Raw genomic sequence first — 25,217 nt, 5'->3', positions numbered from 1 at the left:
AGAATCCAGGATGTCTCTCCTCCTCTTTCTGCTTTGCGCAGCATCTCATGTCTTTAGCTGCAGTTCTGTAGTGTCTTCAGCTTCTTCCAGGTGCCTCAGCCCCTGAGCTTCGGTTGCTGTGCCATCTCCCTTTGTTTCTCCAGCCTAGGGGAGCGGAGGGACAGTAACTCCTTCTCCTGAGAATCCCTGGGTTCCTTCATGGTCCTTTATGTGGCTTCTCAGCTCCACCATCACTAGAATTCCTGTGAAACACTTTGCTCCAGTGTAAGCACATCAAGTGCTTAGCTTAGCTTTGCCTTAGCTTTTCTCATAACTAAACAGTTAGATAGTAAATTGCATAATTTCTTTTTTAAACAAAGTCTTGCTACTACAGGTTTTCTGAACATCCAGGTATAAACTTAATGATGTGTCTCAAAACATTCTCAGATCAATCTTTCTCAATTTATAAGTGGGTAAAAAGGAGCACTATTCTAAGCTAACTTTTTATACACCAGTTTTCCTCTAGACATGAATTATAGGGCTCTCAGCATAATGGTTTTGAAAGGTAAAACATTTTAGCTATAATGTCACATCGTAGGCATCTCCCTTATGGCTGTTGTGAACATCAAATTGGATAATGTATGTGAAAAACCCTTTGAAAATTGTAAGGAGCAATTCAGATGTAAGGTTGTGTGATTATTATTTCATTACCATTATATCTTGAATATCAGTGAAGAAACTTGATTGCTGTACTAATTCAATATTCAGGATAGTAGACAAAATGTGATGGCCATACTTGAGAACTAGAAGAATCTGCTACTAACAGAAACCATGATAAAACTGACCATTGGGCAGAGCACCTTTTTCTTTTTGAAAATTTTTTTCTCACGTAGCTGTGGTGAAAGAAAGACTTGCCCTTCTACAGTGTTTTGTTTTTTTAGTCCTGGATTAGGGAATTTTGCCTTTTATGCAGACATACAAGCAAAATTAGTTCAAATAAGTCATTTTTCAAAATTAATGATTCTTGTTTCATTTACACAGATATTTTGAATGGATGTGACATCAAAGCTTTCTCCTTGAGTGGGTTCATTTCTCAGTCTGGAATGGAAACTTTTAATAGCAGTCACATTGGCATTTATTAGTCCATGGAATTTATTCTTCACTGTGAATCTTCTAGTGTCTTGTCCAACTTAATTTGCAAAGGCACAAACAATGAAGTATTCCCTTTGAGAAATTATTCATCATTCTACAAGACTTCACTATGGAGAGACCTTTATACACATCCTTGCTAAGTATTCCTCTGAGTAGCCTTGTACTGGTGTGCATTTTCTTCATCTGAAATCGTCCTAAAGAATTTTTCCCTCTATTAGTAATAGGCTTGCATTCTTCTAAATGGTCTCAATGCTTTTGGCTGTCAGTTGATCTGTTCAGAATGGTTATCTTTGGGTATATAGTCCACCTGCTTATCCAAATTCTCCTGGAATATTCTTGAGAAAAAGAACAAAACCAAAAAACAAGCCACGTTCTTTTGGATTTGTATGGCTTCCTCAGTGTAGCTCCTTTGATCTTACATCAATAATTTTATGAATGTCTACTATTGTGCCAGCCCCTCTGCTAGATGCTGGGTATATAAAAGTGGCAGAGATAAGTGTGGATCCTGCCCCTGTGGTGAATAACACTATGGAAGAGAGAGATGGCATCAACAGATGAGTAATCTAAGAGTGTGCTGTGCTGGGAAATAACCATGCAGTGTGAGGGAGAGGCTTCTTTAGCCGAAGTGGTCTGGGAAGTCTCCTGAAGCTGCATAGGGTGAAAAATGAAGTCAAGAAGGAACATGGCTTGTGAGGCGCCAAAGGATCAGGGGATGTTTCAGGCAAAAGAAACTGCAGGTGAAGAGGTCCTGTGGTAGGAAAGAGCTTGAAGTATTCTCATAGGATTGGAAGACCTACGTAGCAAGAGGAAAACTTCTTAAGACAGAGTTGGAATAGGAAGAGACCAGATTTTGCAGAACCTTGTAAAGCAAAAGAAATAAATGAGGACAGTTAAGCAACTGTCATGATCATTTCTCCATCCATCCATCCATCCATCCATCCATCCATCCATCCATCACTTTGATGGTTTGGATCAAAAGGATTAGGATCCAGTGGTAGTGGGAGAGGTAGTAGTGGTGGAACAGAAAGCTGGAGGATGGTTAGGAGACCACTGAGGTCATCCAGACAAGAGATAAGAATGCCTTTGACTATGGAGGGGACGTGGAGATGGAGAAGAGTGGGCAGATCAAGATGTGTTTTGAACATAGAACAGATGGCACTGCTGGTAGACTTGATGTGCAGGATGGGAGGCAGGAAGGGCTGAAGGGTGACTCCTAAATGCCTGGCTTGACCAACTAAATATGCAACATTTTTTTTTAAGATTTATTTTACTATTTATTTTATTATTTATTTATTTATTTATTTATTATTTATTTATTTTGGCTGAGTTGGGTCTTTGTTGCAGCACATAGGTTTTCTCTAGTTGTGCTAAGCAGGGGCTGCTCTTTGTTGTGGTGCAAGAGTTTCTCATTGCGTTGGCTTCTCTTGTTGTGGAGCATGGGCTCTAAGCTCATGGGCTTCAGTAGTTGTGGCTCATGGGCTCAGTAGTTGTGGTGCACGGGCTTAATTGCTCTGCAGCATGTGGGATCTTCCTGGCCCAGGGATTGAACCCATGTCCCCTTCATTGGCAGGCAGATTCTTAACCACTGTGCTACCAGGGAAGCCCAATGTGCAACATTTCTTGTGACAGGAAAGACATGAGAAAGAAAAGGCTGTTTGCTACTTAAGAGATGGTATTTAAAACCATGGGAATGAATGATTTCATCCATGAAAGAATATAAGAAAAAAGAAAAGTATAGAACTCAACATTTAGAAGGCAGGGAGATGAGAAAGAGCCTGCAAAGGAGACTTGGCAGAGCTACAGCAAATAAGAGGGAGGAAAAGAAAACAAAAGGAAAAGCTGAGAGAGCTCAGGGCTTTAATGAGGAAGGGATTAACTTTCAAAAGCTTCTGAGAGTCCAGTAAGATGAGGAGAGAAAATTGAGTTTGGAAATCGACCAGATGGAGCTCCTCTGAGACCCTGGCAAGAAGAATTTTAATGGAATGCTGAGGACAGATACAAGTTTGGGTGAGTTCTACCTGGGAAATTAAGGAAAGAGCATAGAGGAAACATCACCTACTATAACAAAAAGGATGATTTGTATCAAGTTATTTGGGAACTTGCGGCTATAGAGAGGGATTTATATTTTCATAAAATATGTCAACACCATCCTGACTAATTTTAAATTTATAAGTAGCATTTTTTCATTTATCACCTTATCAGAAAAGTTGTTTTGACTTGATCACTTTTCTTCATTGATTCTCATCTTTTAGACATGTAACAGTTACTTCTAACCACTTTCCTACCTTATGATAACATTTCAGAGAGCTCAGAGGGACATTTGAATAAGCACGTAAGTCAGTCACAGTTTCCACAAACTTCAATGCTTTGAAAGACTTTCCAACACATTGCAAAACAGACTGAGAGGAGATGAGTGTTACAGTGAGGAAGTGGTGAACAGAAGTTAACGTTGTGTTCCATTCCTTTCATTCCATCACAGATTTCCCAGTGCAGATACTCCTTTAAGATGAAACAGATCTTGTGATGGGAGACCCATCATGGAAATGAACTCTGCCACTGTGTTGTTGCATCATGGCTCATAAATTATCCCATCTTAGAACAATTTTAAGTGATTCCATTGGGCACAAATTATTGCATATCATCATCAGATTTTTCTCTCAAATAAGTACCATATTGATACCTTTCTGTCTCCTTTAAAATATAATTGACAAGTAAAAGTTCATCTGCTCGACCTTGCTTTATGCTTGCAAAGCATCTCTGTCCCACTACTGTCAGCCTGGGATTGGGTGGATCCCGTAATGTTATTCTTGCTGAGTTCTAGGGACAATCGGCAAACTATCACAGGCATCTTGGTTATGAACCATCACCCTTTGTACCACTGAGCGGTTACCGAGCGAGTTTTCAGGCAGAAGTCCTGAGTGGGAATCCCAGCTCATGTGATATAACTACCCAGGAGAATCAGGCAAGTTATTTGAACTCCTCTGGTCCTCAGTTTTCCTCATTCATCAACAGGGATAATGCATAATACTTTTGTAACCATCCCACAGGGCAGTTAGCATGTTACAATGTGAAAGCACTTGATAAAAGGTTGGAACACTTGGTCGGGATGGTGGGGATATGAACAATTTTATGCACATTTTATTTCTCTTGGACTCTCAAAATCTGCCATCTTTTTCCTACCCTCTAATTTTTGTCTTCACTGCTATATTTTCCAGCCTGCCTCCCCGCTTCACCCCCGACTATCTTTCTCTGTTTTGATTGAAATATGCTTCATGTGTTCATTTCCTAGTCTAATCCCTCAAGGTTGCTAGCTCTGCTATACCTTTATGTTAGAATGCGATTTTAATAAACTGAAATAGACGAGCGAGAAGCCTATTTATGGGATTACATGCATTTCTTTTCCACATTTCACATAGGCATAGGTGGCATCTGCTTGCATAAGGAGACTCTATCTCTGCTGCCCCGCTGGGTTCCCATCTTTTGTTCTTGCTCCTGAAATCTGCAGCCTTCAGCCATATGTGTCCATCCACATTTCTAGTTCTGAGGCAACACAGCTTTGCATTCAGACACGAAGAGGGCAACGTATGGCTGTTAGGACCTTTGCAAAAGAAAAGCCCTCAACACGGGCGGTGGACAGGCCTCTTTGCTGGCCAGCTGAACCTTTTTCATAAGGTTTCACTATTTAATTTTCAAATGGAAAGCAAAGTGCGTGACTAATGTTCTGTGATAATTGCTTAACACTAAGTGCTTCCATGCTTGAATTTTGCTGCATTAGGAAAGAATTTTGCTTAACGTATACTTACACAAGTGCCCTGCCGAGTCACAGTGCCAAGAAGGCAAAGCGTCCAAGAGCAGGAGGGAAACCCTGACATTTGGTCTAACATTTCACAGCAAAGCAGGTTGCGGTGTGCTGGAGACTGGCTTTTATACAGCACAGTCAGACAACAGCAGTGGCAGGGAGCTGGCAAAAGAGGGCGGGTTCAAACGGTCTTCACGCAGGGTGGCTACAGGGTGCAAAGTGAGCACAGGCTGACTTTCCCTTGAATAAAGCAGTCCCCTTCTCAGTGCTCTCCTTGACCATACTCGATTCTCAACCTTAAGCAGCTCTGCCAAAATCAAATTATTTCAGAACTTTTAAACTTCTTTTTTAAACAAAATCTTTCTTTGGGTATATCACCTTCTGTTTACTGCAACATGCTTTGAGGGATTGGTTACCTAGGAATGTTCCGGGTCTGTAGTGACAATTTTCACTCTAGCTGGAGAAATTTAGTCACATTTTCCAATAAACTGCATTAGCTCCTTTCTCTCCTGATATTCAACCTTTACAAGAATCTCTCGCCTATACTGGATATGATTTCCTCTTAGGTTATTGAACTTTACGTTACAGCTATTAGGTTAAGAGAAGAAAAAATAAAATAGAAGTTTGTCCAAAGGTTTATGTATTTTCCCAACTTCCTGGATATTACATGTTTTTCACTATTTATTAGTTTGCCCTGTGTTTCATTCCTACTTCCAAAAAAAAAAAAAAAAAGCCTGTATTGGAAACTTTTGCTCTCCAACAATTTGGTGGACTCTTTCTATATTTATTAGATATCTCTTTCTATAGCTAATCATTCTAAGAATCCAGTGACTACTTAGAGCAGATGTTAAGAATACCTTCCCTACACTAATACAATATAAACACATTAATTTCATTTAAATCATGTTTCCTGATTTTATGAAGGCATATTTATCTGTAACTAGATTCAGGAACTGTTTTAACAGAGTCAGAGGCATGGTGAGATTTTTACATCTACATCTATATGTCCTGCTGGGGTGTAGATTATTTGTTACTTGTTTTACTAAATTAGAACAAATACTTCAGTTCCTAATGGCTAGCACTGAGAAGGACTTTCCTGTCATGGAGGACTACCAAATACCAAGAAATTTGTGGGTGAGACCTATATAGAACTTTGGCATGTAGACAGAAGGTCGGATAGAATTTAGTAGAAATGAAGATGGGGGCGTGCGAAGTCTTGAGATGGCGCGATGATTTTCCCACACAGCTTTGAATCCTTTGTGTCTATAAAGTCGTTTTGCTGTAGTAGACCTAAAGTCTCCTTCCAGATTGAACTTTTTGTGTGAATTTTCACTTAAATATTTCTCCTTATTGAAAAAATTAGATTTGAGGCCAAGATGAGAAATATGTTGTATGGTTACATTCTTCAATTTTAAGGGAAGTCCAAAGTGAAAATGGAATAATGTCGGTGGAATAGTTTGAAATCATAAAAAGTTTCACAGATTCTTATGTGAAGGAAATATAACAGAGAGAAGCAAGATTATCGTATTGAAAACAATAATTTTCATTTTATTTGAATGATGAAACATAACTTTATTGGTTTTTCTTCTTTTTAAAAAATATCTAACAGAGAAGAAAATCACGATATTCAGACCTTGACTTTGAGGTAAGTGTCCAAGAATTTTTTTTTCATTTTAATTACTTGAATTCAAAATTGGTATGTAGCTAAACATATTACTCTGTGCAGCTATGTAGGATTTCTACTTTTTTTAATTAAATGTCAAACATTTTAAATTGAAATCCTTACTTTATAACTATAAGACTGACATTTTCCAGACAAGTAAAGAATCCATTTCATAAATGCTAAGATAAGTGGGTAATTTATGGTGAGAATTGAACTTGATCAATTTGTTTACCTCCCTCAGTTTGTTGGGAGGTAGGAATTTCGTTTCTTGATTTTTCATATTTACAACAATCATACTTGTTTTGGTTCAGTGACAACGTGAAGGGAGCCTGTGCGGGGCTTTGTCTGGGGAGCGAGGCGTCCTCAGGACTGACTTGCCTTGTGTCCTGACTGTAATTCAGGCTCCCTGTGGTACATTCCAGAATTCACTTCCAATAGCAAGTGTTGGTTCAGTGTGTTCCTGTGTTTGGTAAATGCTTTGTCACAGATACAAACAAGATGAAGTTGTTCATTTTCCAATTTACATTGAATTTGTATTGATGCTGTAATATTGATGCTGGAAATTACTGAAATCATACCATTTGAGCAGCTTGTGCTAAGCACAAAATTAATGATGTTTCAGTGTCACATAAAATGCACTTATGCATCTTGGTGATTGGATATGATTCATAGCCTGCTTACATAATTGGATATAATACATTATCAATTTCTCCAGCTATTTGTACAGTTGTGATGCTTACATAGAACTCAATACTCTTAGCTGATATTCCTAAAATTACAGAAGCCTTCCAGAATGTGGAACTCATAACTCCATCATTTCATTTATCTGGATGAGTGTTGTAGCTCAGTAATGCATGTTGGGTGTCAGAGGGAGACAATTGTTTTTATTTACTGCACTGGTGAGCAAGCCCTGACTTTACCTTGAACACAGGCTAAGGAGAACTGGTCTTTTTAGTCGTATTTCAGTAGTATTTGTACAAGATGCACAGTAATGATAATGAATCTGACCTCAATGATTATGTGGCAGATTTTAGTGCTGATGTGGCTCAATTGTAGTAACCTGGCATAGAACCGACATTTCATCATATTCTAAGTTGTTAAGGTAAAAGTATCAAGACTATAAATTCAAAGAGAAAATAAGCAAATATATATATATGTGTATATATATATTCCTGATATATGTCCTGATATATGTGTATATATATATATATATACATATACATATATACACACACACACACAGTATATTCCTGAAAGCAATCAGTTGTGTAAGTACAAAGGGAAGGAAGTGAGAATTAACCCACTAGGCATCAGTGATAAAACATAGTAAAAATGTAGATCTAAATTTAAGCCTTAGGGCAAACAACCAAGCTATGTAATTGCCAGCACTGGAAAGAAATCTCATCATACTGTGTCCTTTGGAGCATTAGAAAACCTGTTCTTTTTTTGTGTTTTCTCTATGGCAACTGGGAGCAGACTCCTTAAGCAGATCCTTCTTCTTGTGCTTAGGATTCCAACATACAAGCAGGGTATTATCGCAACATCTGCTGATAACAGAAACAAGTGGCAGTGCTGCAACCTGCTTTAATTGCTTTAGTTATTGTGAGATTTCTGTAGATATCAAATTTTGCCAGGAGAGCTCTTTGAGGTATCACTTCTTTTTTAACAAACTGGTTAGTACTTCTCCGCTTAGTCTGTGTGCAACTGCAGTTACGTAGCAGATGTCTCGTGGATTGTGTTCAGAAAAATTATTGCCGTGTTGAAATGCTGATGAATTTTAATACAATCTCTCTGTTCTTTATGGGCGGTCATTGGGGAAGAGTTCAAGTTATTCCCTCCCCGTCTTAATTCAGGCGGGATAAATTAAATACGTTTAGGTCAAGCCTTCTGATAACCCCCACTCGACCCTGCAAGCTTTACCCAACAGTGGCCAACCCAGGCATTTTGCCACTAACAGACATGCTTTGCCTCCTGGACGGCTGAAAGCACCTGCCCTTCATACGCCCCCTGGAATCTACACGTGGTAACAGTGTTCTCTTAACTCACATATCCGTAACACCCTGTGAGTAAGTGTCATGCATGGGGAAGAGCCCTTTCATCGAGCTGACCTTCAAGACAGCACTGAGCAAAAAATGCAAAGGCTTGATTGGTCATAAAATGGTGGAACATGGATTCTTACTTTCTAGAAAGTACACAGAAAATACTGTAGTGATGACGCTATGTCTGTGACCAAACTGGATTTTTATTCCCAGCTCCAAGCCAAAGCTGGTATATCGTAAGCATCCAATAAGGTTTTGTTGAGTGAGTGATGAAAAATTGAATTTTTAATCTGGTTTGCTTTAATAAACAATGATCAAATGCTACATCTGAGTTGGCACAAAGAACGGTATAGAAAATGGACCCTATGAAGGTAACACCTTAAAGATAGCCACATGGGACTTCAAAGCTATCCACATCAAATATAACTCAAGGAGCTAGAAATGGCAGGTAGACATTCCCAGAGGAGGAAAAGCCATGGAGGTTGGCTGAGCGTGCTGTGTGCAAGAAACAAGAAGCACATCAACATTCACCACAGCTTGGGGTCTATGAAGGAAAAGAACAGACGGAGGAGGTAACTTAGAAACTGTATAGTGCACCCCATGGGAACAACTACCTGATTTGTTACTAAGAGCTGCTAAGTCTTTTCTGTCGTATTTTATTTTGTTTATTTTTAGGGAGGAATTTTTTTTAACTCTGATCTGCACTGTAGGAAGATGTATGGCAGTAATAGGAAGGAGAGATTATGGTATGGTGAACGAGGAAGTCGAAATATAAATTAGGGAGTGACTAGTTGAAGAAAGAAGAAATGCGGGTCCACTTCCTAGAGGTGGCAGGAAAGGAAAGGGGTGAAGGGACACTGCAGAGTCAAGATCCTTCACTGAGGTCAAAGGGCAGGGCAGCAGAAGAAAGATAGCTCTTCAGGTCCGAGCCTGGGCTCCTCCTAGTACCTCGAACAGATCAGGGAAGGCAAGGAGACATTTACTAGGATGAGTTGCATTTTAATACTTTGGGTATTAAGGTGCCTAATATGATGTTACATCAAAAGTATTTGGCAGGTGGTTCAAATTGTCTGTCTTGGATTAAGGACAAAGCTCAAGGAATTCTTAGGAACACAATTACAAACCTCAATTCTGAAACCATGATAGGCCTTGGTATCCTTTTGTATGGTTAGAGGTATCTATTTTGTATCTTCTCTTGCAAAACCATGGGGATAAACCTTGTCACATTCTTCCATGGGAACCGTGCAGCCTCTTAAAAACACGTTAGGATGTTCCTTTGACGTTCTTGATAAGCGGCACACACCCAGTAAAGCCATGCTTCTCACACTGGGCAGGGGGCACAGGTCCAGGGGAATCACAGCCTATCTTTGTGGGGACAATTTTATCGGAAGATTTGGGGGAACATAGTCAAGTAAGATAAAATATTATTTTATACTAATTTTTATCACTGTGAACACAACTAAGCTATGACATAGAAGATAAAATTTAACTTAATTTCTAAATATCGATAGAAAGCATATGATTTCTTAGAAATATCTTATTCATAAAAGGCTTCTTCCTGCTTTGTCCCCAACCCCCAGCAGTGAGTACGTTCTGTTAGGCAATCAGCATATTTTGAGAGGAAAAATTTGAGCACTGCAAACTTTGCTATATCCATCTCTTCTGGCTTACTGAATTTTAACTATGGCAAAATTATTTATTTGTAGCCAAGTATACACTTGAGTAACAGTGACTATACACACACAGACACACACCCAATCAGTCTTTTCAGACCTTTTGTCTGGTTTCTTTTAAGCCCTGAGTATATATTTATTCCAATAGAAACATATTTGAAATGTAAATAGACACTGTAATGTCAGGCAGTTCAAGTGGCTACAGGCTCTGTCTTACGGATGCTGTGGGACTCTGGCCAGAGAAAAGTCCTCTTCCCACAATACGACTTTGATCTGATAGTCAACCTTAATTCCTGCAGTGTGTGTTGCTTCCTTGACATGCGTTTTGACATCACTGCAGACTAGTATTCAACAGCCCACTCTGGATTGAAGACTCACATGCAAAGCCGTAAGAAGAAGAAAGATAACCCTAGTTTTATATGAGTAAATACGCACAATGGCAGTATAGGTATGGAGAGATGCTGAAGGCTGAAGAGGTAATTTGGGCCAGGTGTTTTCTAATTCCTGTCAGCACATGATTCCCCAGCCCCACAATCTAAAGTTTATAGTCGGGAAATTCTCCAACTTTTTTAACAATTTCTCTCCATTTCTAGAAGTTTCTATATAGTAAAGCCTATCTTATCTGTAATTCAGACGTAAAGAGATTCCAACTCTATGATTCCAGACTCTGAATTTGAAAGAGAAAATCTTCGGTTCGTTTTAAACCCACCTACAGGCCCAGTATAAGCCACTTGTATGGGAAATAAGGGAGCACAGGAGGACCAGAGCAGGGAGGCAGGGTTCCTGTCTGGGGCCAATAAAATGAGCCTTCCTTCCAGTGGGGAGACCTCTTGAATAGAAGGAGAGGAGCAAGATTGATGGTGGCCTTCCATGGCCGATGTATCTATGACATCTCATTCATGTAATTTATTCTGTACCCATCTGTCAAGCACCTGCTGAATGCCAAACACTGTACTATGTGTCTTGGATACAAGGTCACTGCCTACATGGTGTTCAGAGACAAGATAAGGAGACCAGCCTTCGCACCAGAATTGCAGTACTTTGGGACTATTACAGGGTGAACAATATCCAGGGGCTTTATGGGCTCTCTACAGAAGCCCCTCAGGCATCCTAGACTGTTTCATCTCCTTTTCCATCTGAAAAAAATGAGATGGCATAATCACAAACTTGAATAGTCTGATAAAGGATGCTCCCTGAATCTGTGGGGTCCATCTAAGACAGCAGGGCGCAGAGAGAATTAACTAGGCTTCAGAATGGATTCCAGCCTCCCGCCACCTGTGTGAGCTGGGAGCTTTACCGGCCTCTCAAGCTAAGTCCCCTAATCAGTCAAGTGAGATAATGACCACTACCTCCCAGGGTTATTGTGAGGATTAGCAAAGATAATAACAGCTACCCTTTCTTAAGTGGCTCTTATCTGTGTGCTCCAGTGATAAGTGATTTATAGCCCTTTTTAAATCTTCAAAACAGCCTTGCGAGGTTATTCTGACTACTGAAATGGTGGCTAAACGGAGACGGGGTTCTGTGCCTTTTACCACAAGATGGAAAAGCCATAGAACTGAGATCAAAATCCGTTTGTCCAGACCTAGAGCTGTTAGATTTGACAAGTATTTAATCAAGGAGATTGCCTGGGATACAATAGGAGCTCAAGACATGAAGTTTATTTAACATCCTAACTTTTCTCAAATACCTGAAATTTCATGAAAGTGCTTAGTGCATATCACTTTTTATCTAATTTCAACAGTTAAAAGGCTGTAAAGGCTGTCTTCCTTGAGTTACAAAGATATAAAATGAAGGATAAGAGTCCTATGAAAATTGCCATTCAGGAGACCCTACTTTCATGCAGTTAGGAGGCTGGTCCTCTCAGGATGCGGCTTCAACACAGCTTTGAAAAAGGCTGAGTGATAATAATCTGAGTGAAAGGGAGCATCGCCCAGCATTTGTCTTTATTGCAAAAGATGCTTGTAATATTTGATAGGCGTTATAACTGACAGAACCTGAATTTTATATGTATTGCCAATTAGAATATATTCAATTATTTAAATAGAAAATCCACATGAGTTACAGTTTTGTCACAGAAGTCAATTTCTTTGAAACATAGGATCTTTAGGTCACAAAAGAAAGAAAAAGGTAAACAGATAAACCCTAAGGTCTGTAAAAATCCAAAAAGAACCATCAAAATGGACCAGTAAGTTTTATAAGCATGAAAACTTCTAATTAGCTAAGATCATCAAAGGCATGACTGCTTCAAATAAATAATTATTTAGGCACTTAAATAAATAAGTGGAAACTCTTAGTACTAGTGACAACTAAAACTGCAGCTAAGTTTTTATCCCCAGAACATTGCTACCATAGAAACCATCCAACACTCACTGTGATGCTGGCTTTCTTGTTGATAGGATATGGTAGGAGTTCAAGACATGAAGTTTATCTACATCCTAATTTTTCTCAAATATCTGAAATTTCATGAAAGTGCATAGTACATATCACTAAGTTTCCCCACTAAAAAAGTGGAGAGAGGTACTTAAGTCTGTGAACAAGAAGGAATCATGCATGGAAGGTCAAACTGCGCCCGTGACAGGTACACGAGCTGTCCCTTGGCAACCCTAATGTGGTACTCCTCTCAAAAACAGCAGGCCATCATTGCCATGGTGATTTCTGGCTGTGCCAAGGTGACAGTTTCAAATCAGAATGATTATCTGGCATGAGGATGTATTTGCAATTAATGTTTCTAGACAGGAAGGGCCCTGGATTTTAGCATCTACATTTTTCATTTGTTTTTATATTCATTTCAGGGTCCTTGAGCTTTATTGTTCATAGTAGCCTTCATGACCTTATGGAGAACACTGTGAACTGCTTTTTGGTTACATCACATTGGTGTCCATCATATACATTTCTGAGAATGTCTTAACAATCCAACTCCTCAAAATGAAATCCACTTGGTTCAGAATCAGGTGCTGCCCCCATTCGATCAGGATATGATGAAAAAACTCCAATCAACTGATGTATCCTCATTTCCATGGGATTTGACACTTTGCTTCATTAAACATGCTTTATCCATTAGAGATACTTGGTTGCAAGAGACAGAGAGTGACTTTGACTTTGACAGACAAAAGAGAACTTTGTTGGAAGGATATGGAAAAATTCACCTCTTGGCAGGGGCCAGTAAGGACCTCGATGGACAGTTCCCCAATGCAAAATCTCGACCCTCTCATGAGATAAAAGATAAGTGGAAGACTGCACAGCAAACTCACCACAGGGCCACCTTAGAGCAGGCAAGTCGTGCCAATAATATCCACCATCTTAGAAGAGAATGAGTCCTTCTCTCTGGACAGGAGTGATCTTCTTGAGGAAAGGGGATTTGGGCATAAAATTAAAAGTTGTACTAGAAATTCTCTGCCTTTTATAAAATGGGAGAAAGAGAATAAACAAGATACAGGAATAACCGATTTGAAAGTTTGCAACTTAAAAATGAATATGTAAAGATTGGGGAATCAGCCTCACTCGGATTTCTCCTAGCAAAATTCCCTGTCACTTACTCCCATAACAGCACCACTTGGTTTCCTCACCACGTCTAATTTAACTTGTATTTGAGTTTTTATGTGATTAACACCTACGTCCTCCATTACACCACAAGCTATAAAATGGCAGGTAGCACCAGATTTTGCAAACCATTGTTACTCCAGCATCTAGCTCAATATGTGATGTCATGAATGTGTATGAACTGACAGAATGAAATATCTTTAGAGAAATGTCAGTACTGTGACATCACTCCTGCTGCACCCTAGCACAAAATAACGGTGTGGTAAGACGTTATCATGAGAAACACTACTTTTAAGTTAGAGCCAGAGTCAATATCCTGATAACTATAGTTTTGTTTTTTTTTAAAAAAAAGCATTCCTTGTAACACAAATCCATATCTTAGTCAGTGTCTTAGGATCTGGTGCTGCCCGGGAAAATCTGCCTCCCTAAGGATAGAATGTACTGCGTTGTTTGCCAGCTACTTGGTCCTCAAAATCCCTCCATCGCATTGCTGATGCTAATCCCCCTCTCATCCGTCCCCATCAGCCATCACTAGTCAAGTCGTGTTTGCCTGGTGTCTCTCTGTAAATCCTGCAAATCTGTTTCTTGTACCCTCCCCCAAACTGAAGGGAAGGTAACCACTCGGTAGCCACATGCTGTGTTCCGCGCTCCTGTGACCAGTGATGGTACCATGTTGCCATCCTCCCCACTCGATTCATCAACAGCAAACTCCTAGAGCTCAGAGGAGCCAAGGTGGAAGTAGTCCCGTAGAGCAAGACTGAAAGTGGCAGAATTCTCTCGTATGAAAGTAGGCTAGTGAAGATAGAAGAATTAGCTAAATAAAGTATTGCCTAAACACAGAGTCATTAAATATAGGAAATTAAAGTTGGCATAAGAGAGAAGAAGCCTTTTTAGAAGATGTTAAAGATGCCATTTGCATTTTTCTTTTGCCTTTTTTGTTCTCAAAGAGGTAAAGTATTCCACACAAGTGTCCTTTGAGAGGAAAATTGGGCATTATAGATCTTCCCCCAAAGATATATTTCTTTTTCAAAACAAACCCTTACTTTTGAAAATATTTGGTAGTTAAAACAATCGACCAAATGTTCAAATCATAGCTTAGGCATGATTATGGTATACCTATGCGATCCACAAGAGCAAATGGTAAATTATGAAGCACATGCTTAAAAAGACTATAAAATCTTACACAAACATGAAGGCATAATCTTGGAGAACCACCAAAACTTTGATATTTTTAACTTCTAAAAATCACAGTTGAGAAAAGTATTTTCTCCTTTAAAATAACACTTGTAAATACAGGGGATTTATTATCTAACTCTTCTTTGTTAGTGCTCTTTTATATGCTCTGTAATAGAAAGATTCAGCCCATGATACTTACCTCAAGGTCATTTTTATTTCTGACTTTATTTGTTAGCTGTGATGAAGTTGAAAGAAAGGATGTAACCAGGGATGGAGAATATTAATATATTTGTATCTGTGGTTTTAGAAGCTCATCAACCATACAATTTATGCTCTGAATTCTAATTGTTAAGATTCTGTACCATTTTGTAAACAAATATAGGAAACCTATGGGTCAGATTTTCCTTCTGCGAAGCTCAATCATTATTCACAGGGAAAGTGGAAGATTTTAGATCTCGCATTATATTTCAGACACTTTAGTGCTTTGAGTCAGCCTTAAATGGCAGGGCCTGGGATTTTGCTCTCTCTTTAGTACAGCCAGCTAAGATTTTAGTGTTTATAGAAATAAAACATAAAAAAGTAATATTTCCCATGACAAACGTTGAGAGACTCTGGTGCTTTACAAGTCAAAATTCTTAAACATTTTTTTTTTATATTGCAACAATTTTTTGTAAAACAGCTTTAACTTTGAATGATGAAAATCTTACACAGGAATGACTGCTACACCCACAAGAGAAAGCTATTTTTTGGTAATCTTGTAAGTGGAAGAAAAAGTCAATTTTTCATGTTCCAGAAGTGCTGACTATAAGGCAAGGATTTGGTGCAACTTATTTGCATTTGTGGCATCTTTTGGGACCTCCTCGTTCCTGCAAAACTTGATTTCCCTTATTAGTATAGCAAAATATTAAATCTCTTCTTTTAATGCGTAAATCAAATTGAAAACAAGAGCCATCTTTTCTCTTTTGCAGAAGGTCATGCATACAAGGAAGAGGCATATGGAACTGTTTCAGGAACTCAATCAGAAATTTCAAACTTTGGACAGATTTCGGGATATACCAAATACAAGCAGCCTGGTGAGTATGCTTTGCTTCATTGGTGCCTGATGCCACGATAGCAGCGTGTCATGTCAGCTCTCACCCCTGCCCTTGGGGGGCTCCCACTTGTCTTGGGAACACAAGAGTGGCAGATTGAAAAAAGAAAGTAACAATCCCCCAAAGGCACTTTGAAACGTGCTAAGAGGCAAATTAGGAATGACACAATCTTTACATTTTTTACTCATATTTCAAGTGTTCTCAATTATAAGGTCTAATTGGAATTAGTTATATATCCAATTACAAAAATATGGAACTTTTATCATCAGAGTTAAAAGTCAGTTAATTCAAATTTCCAAATAGTTGACTAAATATTTTCCTTTGAATGCCTGGCATTTAAAATAGCTGTCTTGCATTTTCTGAAGACAAGCGATCTTCCATTTCCCACTTGGCTGCCATAATCCACAAAGCTGTAAGTGAAAAACATCAGATTTCATTTTAATAAAGTAATCTAGTCAGGTACAAAAAGACCAATGCTCCAATTTTGATACCTCAATTTTTTTTTAATCTCACCAAAAGAGGAAGGGGATGGAGACAGGTAGTTTCTAATGGTTATCTGTATTGTTGCTTTATCTAAAATTAAAAAGTGTGCTCTGAACCAAATCGATAAATGTTAACATCTGTGGGTACTTATGTGTCCATTACTCTGTTTCATCAGATCTAAGGTCAACACCATTGTTAAGTCATATACAAATTTTAAAAGTGTTAAAATGCTGGAAAAAATTGTGCATCTTAGAGTCAACAAAATAAATTATTTTGCTCTTTTCTCTGTAAAAAAAAAAATAAAAAAAAATAAAGGTCATAAAATATATGTAACCTATATAATATAGATAGATAATATATATTATAAATATATAATATATAGATAATATAACACATTATCTATTGATAATATAACACATCTATCTAGCTGAGGATAATATAACACATCTATCTGTCTGTCTAGTTATAGATAATATAACACATCTATCTATCTGTCTGTCTATCTAATCTATCTATCTATCTATTGATAATATAATGCATCTATCTGTCTATCTGTGGATTATAACACATCTATCTATCTATAGATAATATAACACATCTGTCTATAGATAATATCACACATCTATCTATCTATCATCTATCTAGCTCTATCTATCTATCTATCTACATAGAAAGAGAGAGAGAGAGAGTTGTTACCTGAAACGAGAGTGGTGAGTTTTGTCTCCCGGAGGCTCAGGATACACATCAGCACTGGAGGCTTCGATTGTTGATTGTGACCCTTCTTTTCCCTCATTTCCACCACTATAATCCTAGCATAGGACTTAATCAAATAAAATGATATTTTGCAGCTACCATGTGCCTGGCACAGTCAGAGCTCCAGAGCAGGCTGTATCATTATTTGTGAAAGCACTGGAGCAGGCGTCCAGAAATCAGGATGATGGTTCCACGAGACATTTCAATTTTATGATGGTGCAAACACAGTATGCATTCAGTAGAAGCTGTACTTTGAATTTTGAACTTTGATCTTTCCTGGGCTATGATATGTGGTCCAGTGCTCTCTGGTGATGCTGGGCAGGAGCGGACATCCACAGCTCCCGGTCAGCCCGCGATCACGAGAGTGAACCACCCCTACGCTGACAGCCATTCTGCACCTAGACAGCCATTCTGTTTTCCACTCTCAGTACAGAATTCCGTAAATCACGTGAGATATTCAACACTTTATTCTAAAACAGGCTTTGTGTTAGATGACTTTGCCCAACTGTAGGCTGACATAGTATCTGAGCATGTTCAATGTAGGCTGGGCTAAGCTGTGATGGTCAGTAGCTTGGGTGTATTAAATGCATTTTCAGCTTACAGTATTTTCAACTTATGATGGGTTTAGTGGGACATATCGTAAGTTGAGGAAGATCTGTTGTAGAAAGCTCAACAAAGAACTATCTGATCTTGAGAAAGTTACCCAGCTCAGTTGCTGAACCTCAATTTTGTCCTTCTAAATTGAGCATAGAAAACAGTCATTGATAAGATCCTTCCTTCTATCCTCGTACCTTCCAAAGTGGGTGGGTCCCTGAGAGGCTACCAGCTGAGAATCAGCTCTGAGACCTGGAGCTGGGACAGCCATCTGACCCCATGCTTCTCCTCTCCAAGTGTGGCCCTCCTTCTTTGCCTCATGCTTCTGTAGCCCTTGGCTGGACCTCCTCCCAACCTCTGGGCTTCTGAAACACATGTCCGCTCTAAGGTGTTTTTGGTCACTTTCTAACACTAGTGATTCTGTCATATGTGTGTGAGTCTTAGTCCTGGCTTCCCGGTTTGTATCATTAGCTTATCAAGAGCAAGAATTTATGTGCCTTTGCGTTTTTCTTGTATTCCTCTCGGTACTAAGTATGATGCTGGCCTTGCATGGTAAGTTTTCCGTAAATGGCCGCTTGATTTCTTGCATGTCTAATAGTTTAATCTGTGTTTGTCAAATGAAGGTTATAAGAAGCACTATACCCTTTAACTATTCATCTCTAAATAGTTTGTGGATATCAGTCTATTTTCCTCCATCCAGCAGGAATTATGCATGTTGTGTGGAATCATCAACACAACACTAGTCATACAGAAAACACTTATACGTAGTGACTGGTTCTTTCTCAGCTACCCGCCCCACCCCTCACCCCAGTATTAAGCTGTCAATTTTTAGTTAGCAGGAAAATGAAAATTGCACCATTGGGATTAGACCTAAACTCATTAGCTGTTCATTTTGAAATGTTGAAAGCTAACACTGAAATAAATTGAAGAAACTTCATTTCGTTGTATTTTTTTTTTAAAAAGAAGGTTATGTTTACAAATCCGAAAGCCTTATGCAACAGATACAGCTGGCTGACTGCTATAATATGATTATAATTTCCCCTTGTGCGGTCTGGGTATTAAATCATTAATGGCACAAATATCTGTATCTCAGTTTCCTGACAACCAAAATAGTCTACTAATTACAGCACATCTCTGCAGCAGCCTGCCTTTTCTAGAAAGGATTTATAAATATTTATCATTTGGGAGGTTAGGAGTGGGGAGGGTAGTTGTCACGCTGCTTCACTATTGTCCTAAATAGATGAGAACAGAGAAAATTCCTTATTCAGTTTTGATTAATAAGGAACGTGTGAGTGAGTTTATTATCCTTAATCCAGTCATATAATTCACAGTGGCACAGTGCTAATGGAACAGTGCGTAAGTGGGTGGAGAAGGACGTTTTCAAAACACAAACCTCAATAAAGCCTGTTTGCTTTTTCTCTGGCTCCTAACTCAGGACACCTGCCTGGCACTGTGAATGACGGTAATTATGTAGACTCTGGGGACTCCAAGGGAAACCACAAGACCATTTAGTCCATCTCCCTGCCTCCAGGCAGGACGGCACCTGAATCACCTGCAAGGAATAGGTGTTGTTAACAGTCCTGTCACTGTGTATGTCTCCGTAAAGATCTTCCCCTCAGAGGAGCATCTCCAAATTCTCTCTTGTTTAGAATGTAAAATAAACACATTCTCATTGACTTTGTCCCCACTATTGGTAGGCTGGAAGAAAGAAGGAAAGAAAGAAGGAGGGAAGAAAAGGTAAAGGGAAGGAAGGAAAAGGGGTGGAGCAGGGAGGTATTTACCAGTCTGCCCCTGGCCGGGAACTGCGGGAAACACACAGGCAGCCCAGGCCGTGTTTTCTGGTGGCCCAGAATTCTCATATTCCGTTAATGTTCTCTTTCTATTCATACAGCCTATGACCGCATTAGCATTTTTGGAAGCCTCTTGCATGTTGGCTTATATTGAGTTTATAATTTATTCGGCCTTTATCACACATGCTTCGGTTTAAGTACACCGCCTCTGTTCCATACTTTAGCTCAAAAAACAAACAAACCAACGTAAAACAGCTGCGTCAATTCAGGAACTTGTACTGACTCGGATTGAATTTTATATCAGGATTCAGGCCTCCAGTGAACACTTTCCTGGCCCAGGTGGCTCTCCTTGTGGAATTCAGGGATCCCCAACGGGCAGGTCCAAGGTTGATCATTTCTTGGAACACTGAGCAGGTTACCCTCTCCACGTGAGAATCTGTCACCCCCAACCATAGAGGAAGATGGGTGGCCCGTGGGCACCACCCCCTGACTTCCAGCCCCGTCACTCCCTGGGGGTCCTATTCCCACCCTGATTGCTGGGTGTGGTGGTTCTTCTCCGCTCAAGGGTGTCCACAAACTTGTGAAAAGTGGTGAGAACCACAGGTCAGCAAGGAGTACTGTGGGATGCCAGAGGAGATGAACCTCATCAACTAATTTCTTACCCACTTAACCTCTTAGAAATTCACTCAGTCACGTCCGGGCTGTAATGCTCTTTTGAAATTAGAATGTAGACATCCTGACAGAGTTTAAAATGGGCCTTGTTAGTTCCTGTATCTATGGCACTTGATCTTTAAAATATAAAAGGAAAATCACACTTCTTCCAAACATAATGAAACTGTTATTTTTCAAGCAAGTGGACTAGCACTTTATGTATCTTGAATCCTCTTAGGATTGAACTAATTCAACTTTCTGTCAAACCTAGTAGTCCCAGAAAGCTCCTTGAGACAGCCCTCCTCCAAGATGGACAAATCCACTCCATGGCTTTCCACTGATGACTGATGGTTCAGATACTGGAGTGCCCCTGAAGGTCCAACCATTCCTCATTGCCTACAAAATAAATTCCAAATTGAGAAGTAGCCTGGCAGACAAAGTCCCTTAATGATCTGGCTTTCAGTTTGCCTGTGCCTGTTTTTTTTCTCATATTCCTTTTCACTCCAGCTAAAATGAATTGGCACTGTCCCGAGATGTCCCCTCTCCAGGCTGTCTGGATTTGTACTTCTTGGTGCACATGCCTTTCCAGCCACCCGACCTCCAGCCACATATATGTCTTCATGACAAAGCCCATTCTTCTGTGCTGGCCCTAATGTCACTTTTCTCTCCATTCTTTCCTCTCTGTGTTTTCCACAAAAGGAAGCCATATCTCCACCGTCCGAACTCCCACAGTACTTTTTCTAGATCGTAGATGTGGATATAACTATATATTTTATACCTCCATGTAACCATAGACACCTTTATAATAAATGTGATTACTATCTAGGGAGCATTTATTAAAATAAGGCATCATGCTAAGACCCTCCACATGTTTCATCTTTGCAGCCCCACAAAATAGGTAATGAGCTGCACCTTTGGCCAACTCCTTTGGCCCAAGAGACAAAGCATCTCTCTGCTTTGCAAATAGTAGAGTTGAGGTTCAGAGAAATGGAGAAAAGTGTTCAAGGTCACATTCGTGTGGAATGAAGCAACTGGAATTTGAACCTGTGTGTATCGGGCTTTAAGTCTGTGCTTCCTGGTGGATGGTGTGTTTTTCACCGTGTGATTTATCACCTACTCTCCCTCGCGCCGAATATGGTGCCAGCACAGAGCAGCTGAGAGAGAAATGTGGGTTGAGGGGAAGCAAGGAAGGAGAGAGGGAAAGAAAAGAGGGAGAGAGAGAAGGGGAGAGTTACAAGACTCGTGAGACTTTAAGGTTTTAGCCTAAATCAGAATTAATCCCCTGCACATATCCCAAAAGTTAACTTTTTATTAAATCTTTACCTGTTAGCTATTTTTCCTTGTGTGTCCTCATGATTAAGGCTAGTAAGTGCTGAAAACATCTAATGTACTGAGAGTTTTAGTAATGTAATTTCTAGTCATAAGTACTTCTATAAGCTGTATCTTTTGCCTGTCCATACTGGAGAATGACTTTTAATATACTGAGTGGAATCCAAATAATTGTTCAAGTACCTGTTTTATGTCCCCCCTGCTAATTGATTATAGTCAGTTGAAGGCCAGAATTTTTTTTGGGGGGGAGACACATTCAACAACCATAGCTGTTTCAGTGTTTCAGTTTAATATTTTTCCTAAAGAGATTTCAGTCATGAATGCCTTCTTGTTTGATGTTGTTCAGCTCAGTGTGTCCTATTCAAAGGCCCTCATTTTACAGAAATCTTTAAATCACACTTCTTTAAGATAAAGCAATTTTACTGCTAACTTTCAGCAAATATCAGGCTATAAAACCACAAATGATATCTGTTCATGCATTTGTTGAGCACCTACAACATGGAAGGTCTTGGTGGAGTCATAATTAGGCAGATTTTAAATCTTAGGTAATTAGAGGGGGTGGACTAAGAAAGTTGAGAAGAGATGACTTGTAGACATTTTTTTAAAAATCCTTATATTGCTGGATATATTTTCTAAAAAGCTGTGCTCTTTGAAAGGATTTGTGCTAGTGTGTCACCCAAGTATATAGAAAATTGTGGGAATATACAGCAGAAAAAGATAGATTACACAAGAGAAGATAGCAGCATTTTTGTATTCTAAAAAGGATAATTTCTTGCAGAAAAGCTAAACAAAGATAGTGATCTAAAATTTCATTTGGGTTTGGGTTACAGTGTTTAATATTATATAATATGCCCCATGACATATCTTCAATTTTTTTTATCCCACTAAAGATTCTGCCAAAATACTTAAATTTTCTACACAATCTTAGCAGTAACTTAACACTCCTTCCTACCTGAACATATAGCCATCCTGACACTTTACAAGATGCCCTCAAACAAAACATCATCTACCTTGCCTTCTATAATACTGTTGGCTTCCATTGATTGCTGGAATATTTTAGGGTAGCTCAGAGAAGGTGTTCATCAGTCTGTGAGATGAAAGAAAACTGAAATCAAAACCATTTCCTGCAGCTGGTCACAATTTCAAATCATCTCTGAATCACATAAACTGGATTAAGCTTACAAACAGCCTCTCTTCCTGGAAATTTCAACAAGCAGCAATTCTAGTCATCAAATAAATGACTCTCTTCCCCTTCTCTTCTCGACAGGAAAACCCAGCACCAAACAAGAATCCATGGGACACTTTCAAAAACCCCAGTGAATACCAACATTACACCACAATCAATGTCTTAGACACAGAGGCAAAGGACACCTTGGAACTGAGGCCAGCAGAGTGGGAGAAATGTCTGAATTTGCCTCTGGATGTGCAGGAGGGGGACTTTCAAACAGAAGTTTAATCAAATCAAGATGGACTGAGGTGGAGACAAAATGTATTGCACGGACACTTAAGACTTGGGAAGCCTGACATTTCTATCCGGACAGTGTGACTCTCCTACGTCCACACCTCCACGTGCCAAATGTCAGTGGTGTTTGCTTTGGTAACTTCTCCCTAGTCAGGCGAGTGGAGAGAGGCCCAGGTGTACAGTCCTGACCACCCTGTGTTGTAAGTACCCGTGGAATGGATTTGTAAGGTAATCTTTATAGATAAACCTCAAGCAACGATTCATGTTGTAACTGCTTCATATGGTTTAGTTTTCAAAAAACTTCACCATGAAGCACAATGTATATATTTATGCAGTTTTTAAAGTTTATAACAGTCTGTTTGGCCATTACTACACTTTTTACTTTATAATATTAAAGCAAAGTTTTTGTCATTAAATGAATGTTTGTTGAGCTACATTCTTCATTGCTTTAAATGCAATAAAGTAATAATCTCACTTTTATATGAATAATATATTTCACATCTTTATTATTGCAGTTTTCTCTAGAAAGCTCTGAGTAGCTTTCTCTGCTGCAGCTGTGTATAAAATATTTAAAATGTTGTATGGTGTAAATAAACTTTTGTCTACATATCAGTTTTTTAGTGCATTTTATTTTGGATTCGTTGAACAGAACTTTACATATTTATAAAGATTTTTTTCATTACAGACACTGAAAATGTATTCATGGTTTTAAGATTATAGCATTATGACTCCTTTGAGGCTAATGATTTCTCCAATGTAATAGTAGGTTTGTACAGCTCTTCTGTATTTTCTACTCAGACACCCTTTGGAACAATGTACCATGTAAATGGGGCTTGTCAGAAATCTGCAGCCATCATAATCTTACATAAATATTATGTTTTTTCTATCTCGTGGCAAAAAAAGACAACTGCTAGTAGAAAACAGTAAGTTACCATACAAAAAACAATACAGGGACAATGTTTATTGTAAGTAATGAAGTTCACTGCATGTTTCACAAAAGAAACTACTTGTACTACTGTTCTTCGTAGCATATGGGAAAATGAACTAACTTGGGATTTTTTTAAGAAATCGTATCTGTACATTCTCTAGAGGAAGGAAAGGGCAGTGAATGTACTTGGCAGATGTGATCTGAAGAGTCTGAGGTGAGCCGACTGCAGAGGGCTCCCTGGTGTCCTGTCTGGTGTCAGAGCCGCACAGTGGTGTCCCCCACCCCGCAGGGTGGCACCAGAGGAGCCTGGGGGTGGGGGAAGGGGGAGAGGATTTCAGTAATTTCCTCACTCTTTCGGGGATGATGAGATTGTGTTTTTCTGTCTGAGGGAAGTAAAGGGAGTGGAGCGGAGATTGGGAGCTTCGAAATTTCTAGGATGTTTATTTAGATTAGTTTGCTGGCTAAGCCTGGGCTGCATGATCTTCTGCTGTCTGGCCGAAACTCAGGTGGGCTTCTGCTGCCCGCGGCCGAGGGAACCAGAGCCCGCAGGCCACGAGGCAGACACCAAGGTGCTTCAACCTCAAGGGCGCCTCTGAGCTCGAGCCTTAAACCCAACTCCTGTCAGACACCCTTCCTGTGCTCCATGTAAAGACGTGAGAAATATATTTTTAATAAGATTTTAAAAATAAAGGCGACATCATTATGCAAAAAAGAGTACAACATAACAAAGCACTGGTTTTTCAATAAAATAAACTTTATGCTAATTATAATGTAGTTGTAATATTTAATGCCTATTTAATTTATCAGATGACTTTCCGGTGATAGGAATAATATTTACTACACGTTTATCACTTTCCCTCTCTCTCTCCATTATATATAAACACACACACAGATATGCATGTGTGTGTGTATGTACATATACACACACACATACGCTGATATAGGCATATAAAACCCGTAATGCTCAGCTCCATTTCGGTAAGTACCCTGTAGAGGGAATAAAAATCATATGCGCAGTTCCCCATTCCAAACAGTAAAATCTTGATGGGGGACAAAAAAGCCCACAATAAGCATATGTTTGAAAGCAAATTCTGTATGTTTAAAAATATAAATTC

General features: G+C 39.2%; 1 protein-coding gene across 1 annotated transcript in view; it reads left to right on the top strand.

Annotated features, from left to right (window-relative positions):
* The window catches only part of ADGRB3 (adhesion G protein-coupled receptor B3), a 751,391-nt gene extending 727,952 nt beyond the window's left edge, over positions 1-23,439 (top strand). Inside the window, exons 28-30 of the mRNA XM_057740064.1 lie at positions 6,540-6,575; positions 15,990-16,094; positions 22,980-23,439. Of these exons, the coding sequence (XP_057596047.1) occupies positions 6,540-6,575; positions 15,990-16,094; positions 22,980-23,168 (330 nt within the window). The 3' untranslated portion in view covers positions 23,169-23,439. The remainder of the gene's footprint in view (positions 1-6,539; positions 6,576-15,989; positions 16,095-22,979) is intronic.
* Positions 23,440-25,217: the final 1,778 nt, after the last annotated feature.

This window comes from Hippopotamus amphibius, chromosome 6, assembly GCF_030028045.1.
Source record: "Hippopotamus amphibius kiboko isolate mHipAmp2 chromosome 6, mHipAmp2.hap2, whole genome shotgun sequence".
NCBI lineage: Eukaryota > Metazoa > Chordata > Mammalia > Artiodactyla > Hippopotamidae > Hippopotamus > Hippopotamus amphibius.
Note: the sequence above shows the minus strand (reverse complement) of the source record. Positions and strands in the feature narration are given on the sequence as shown.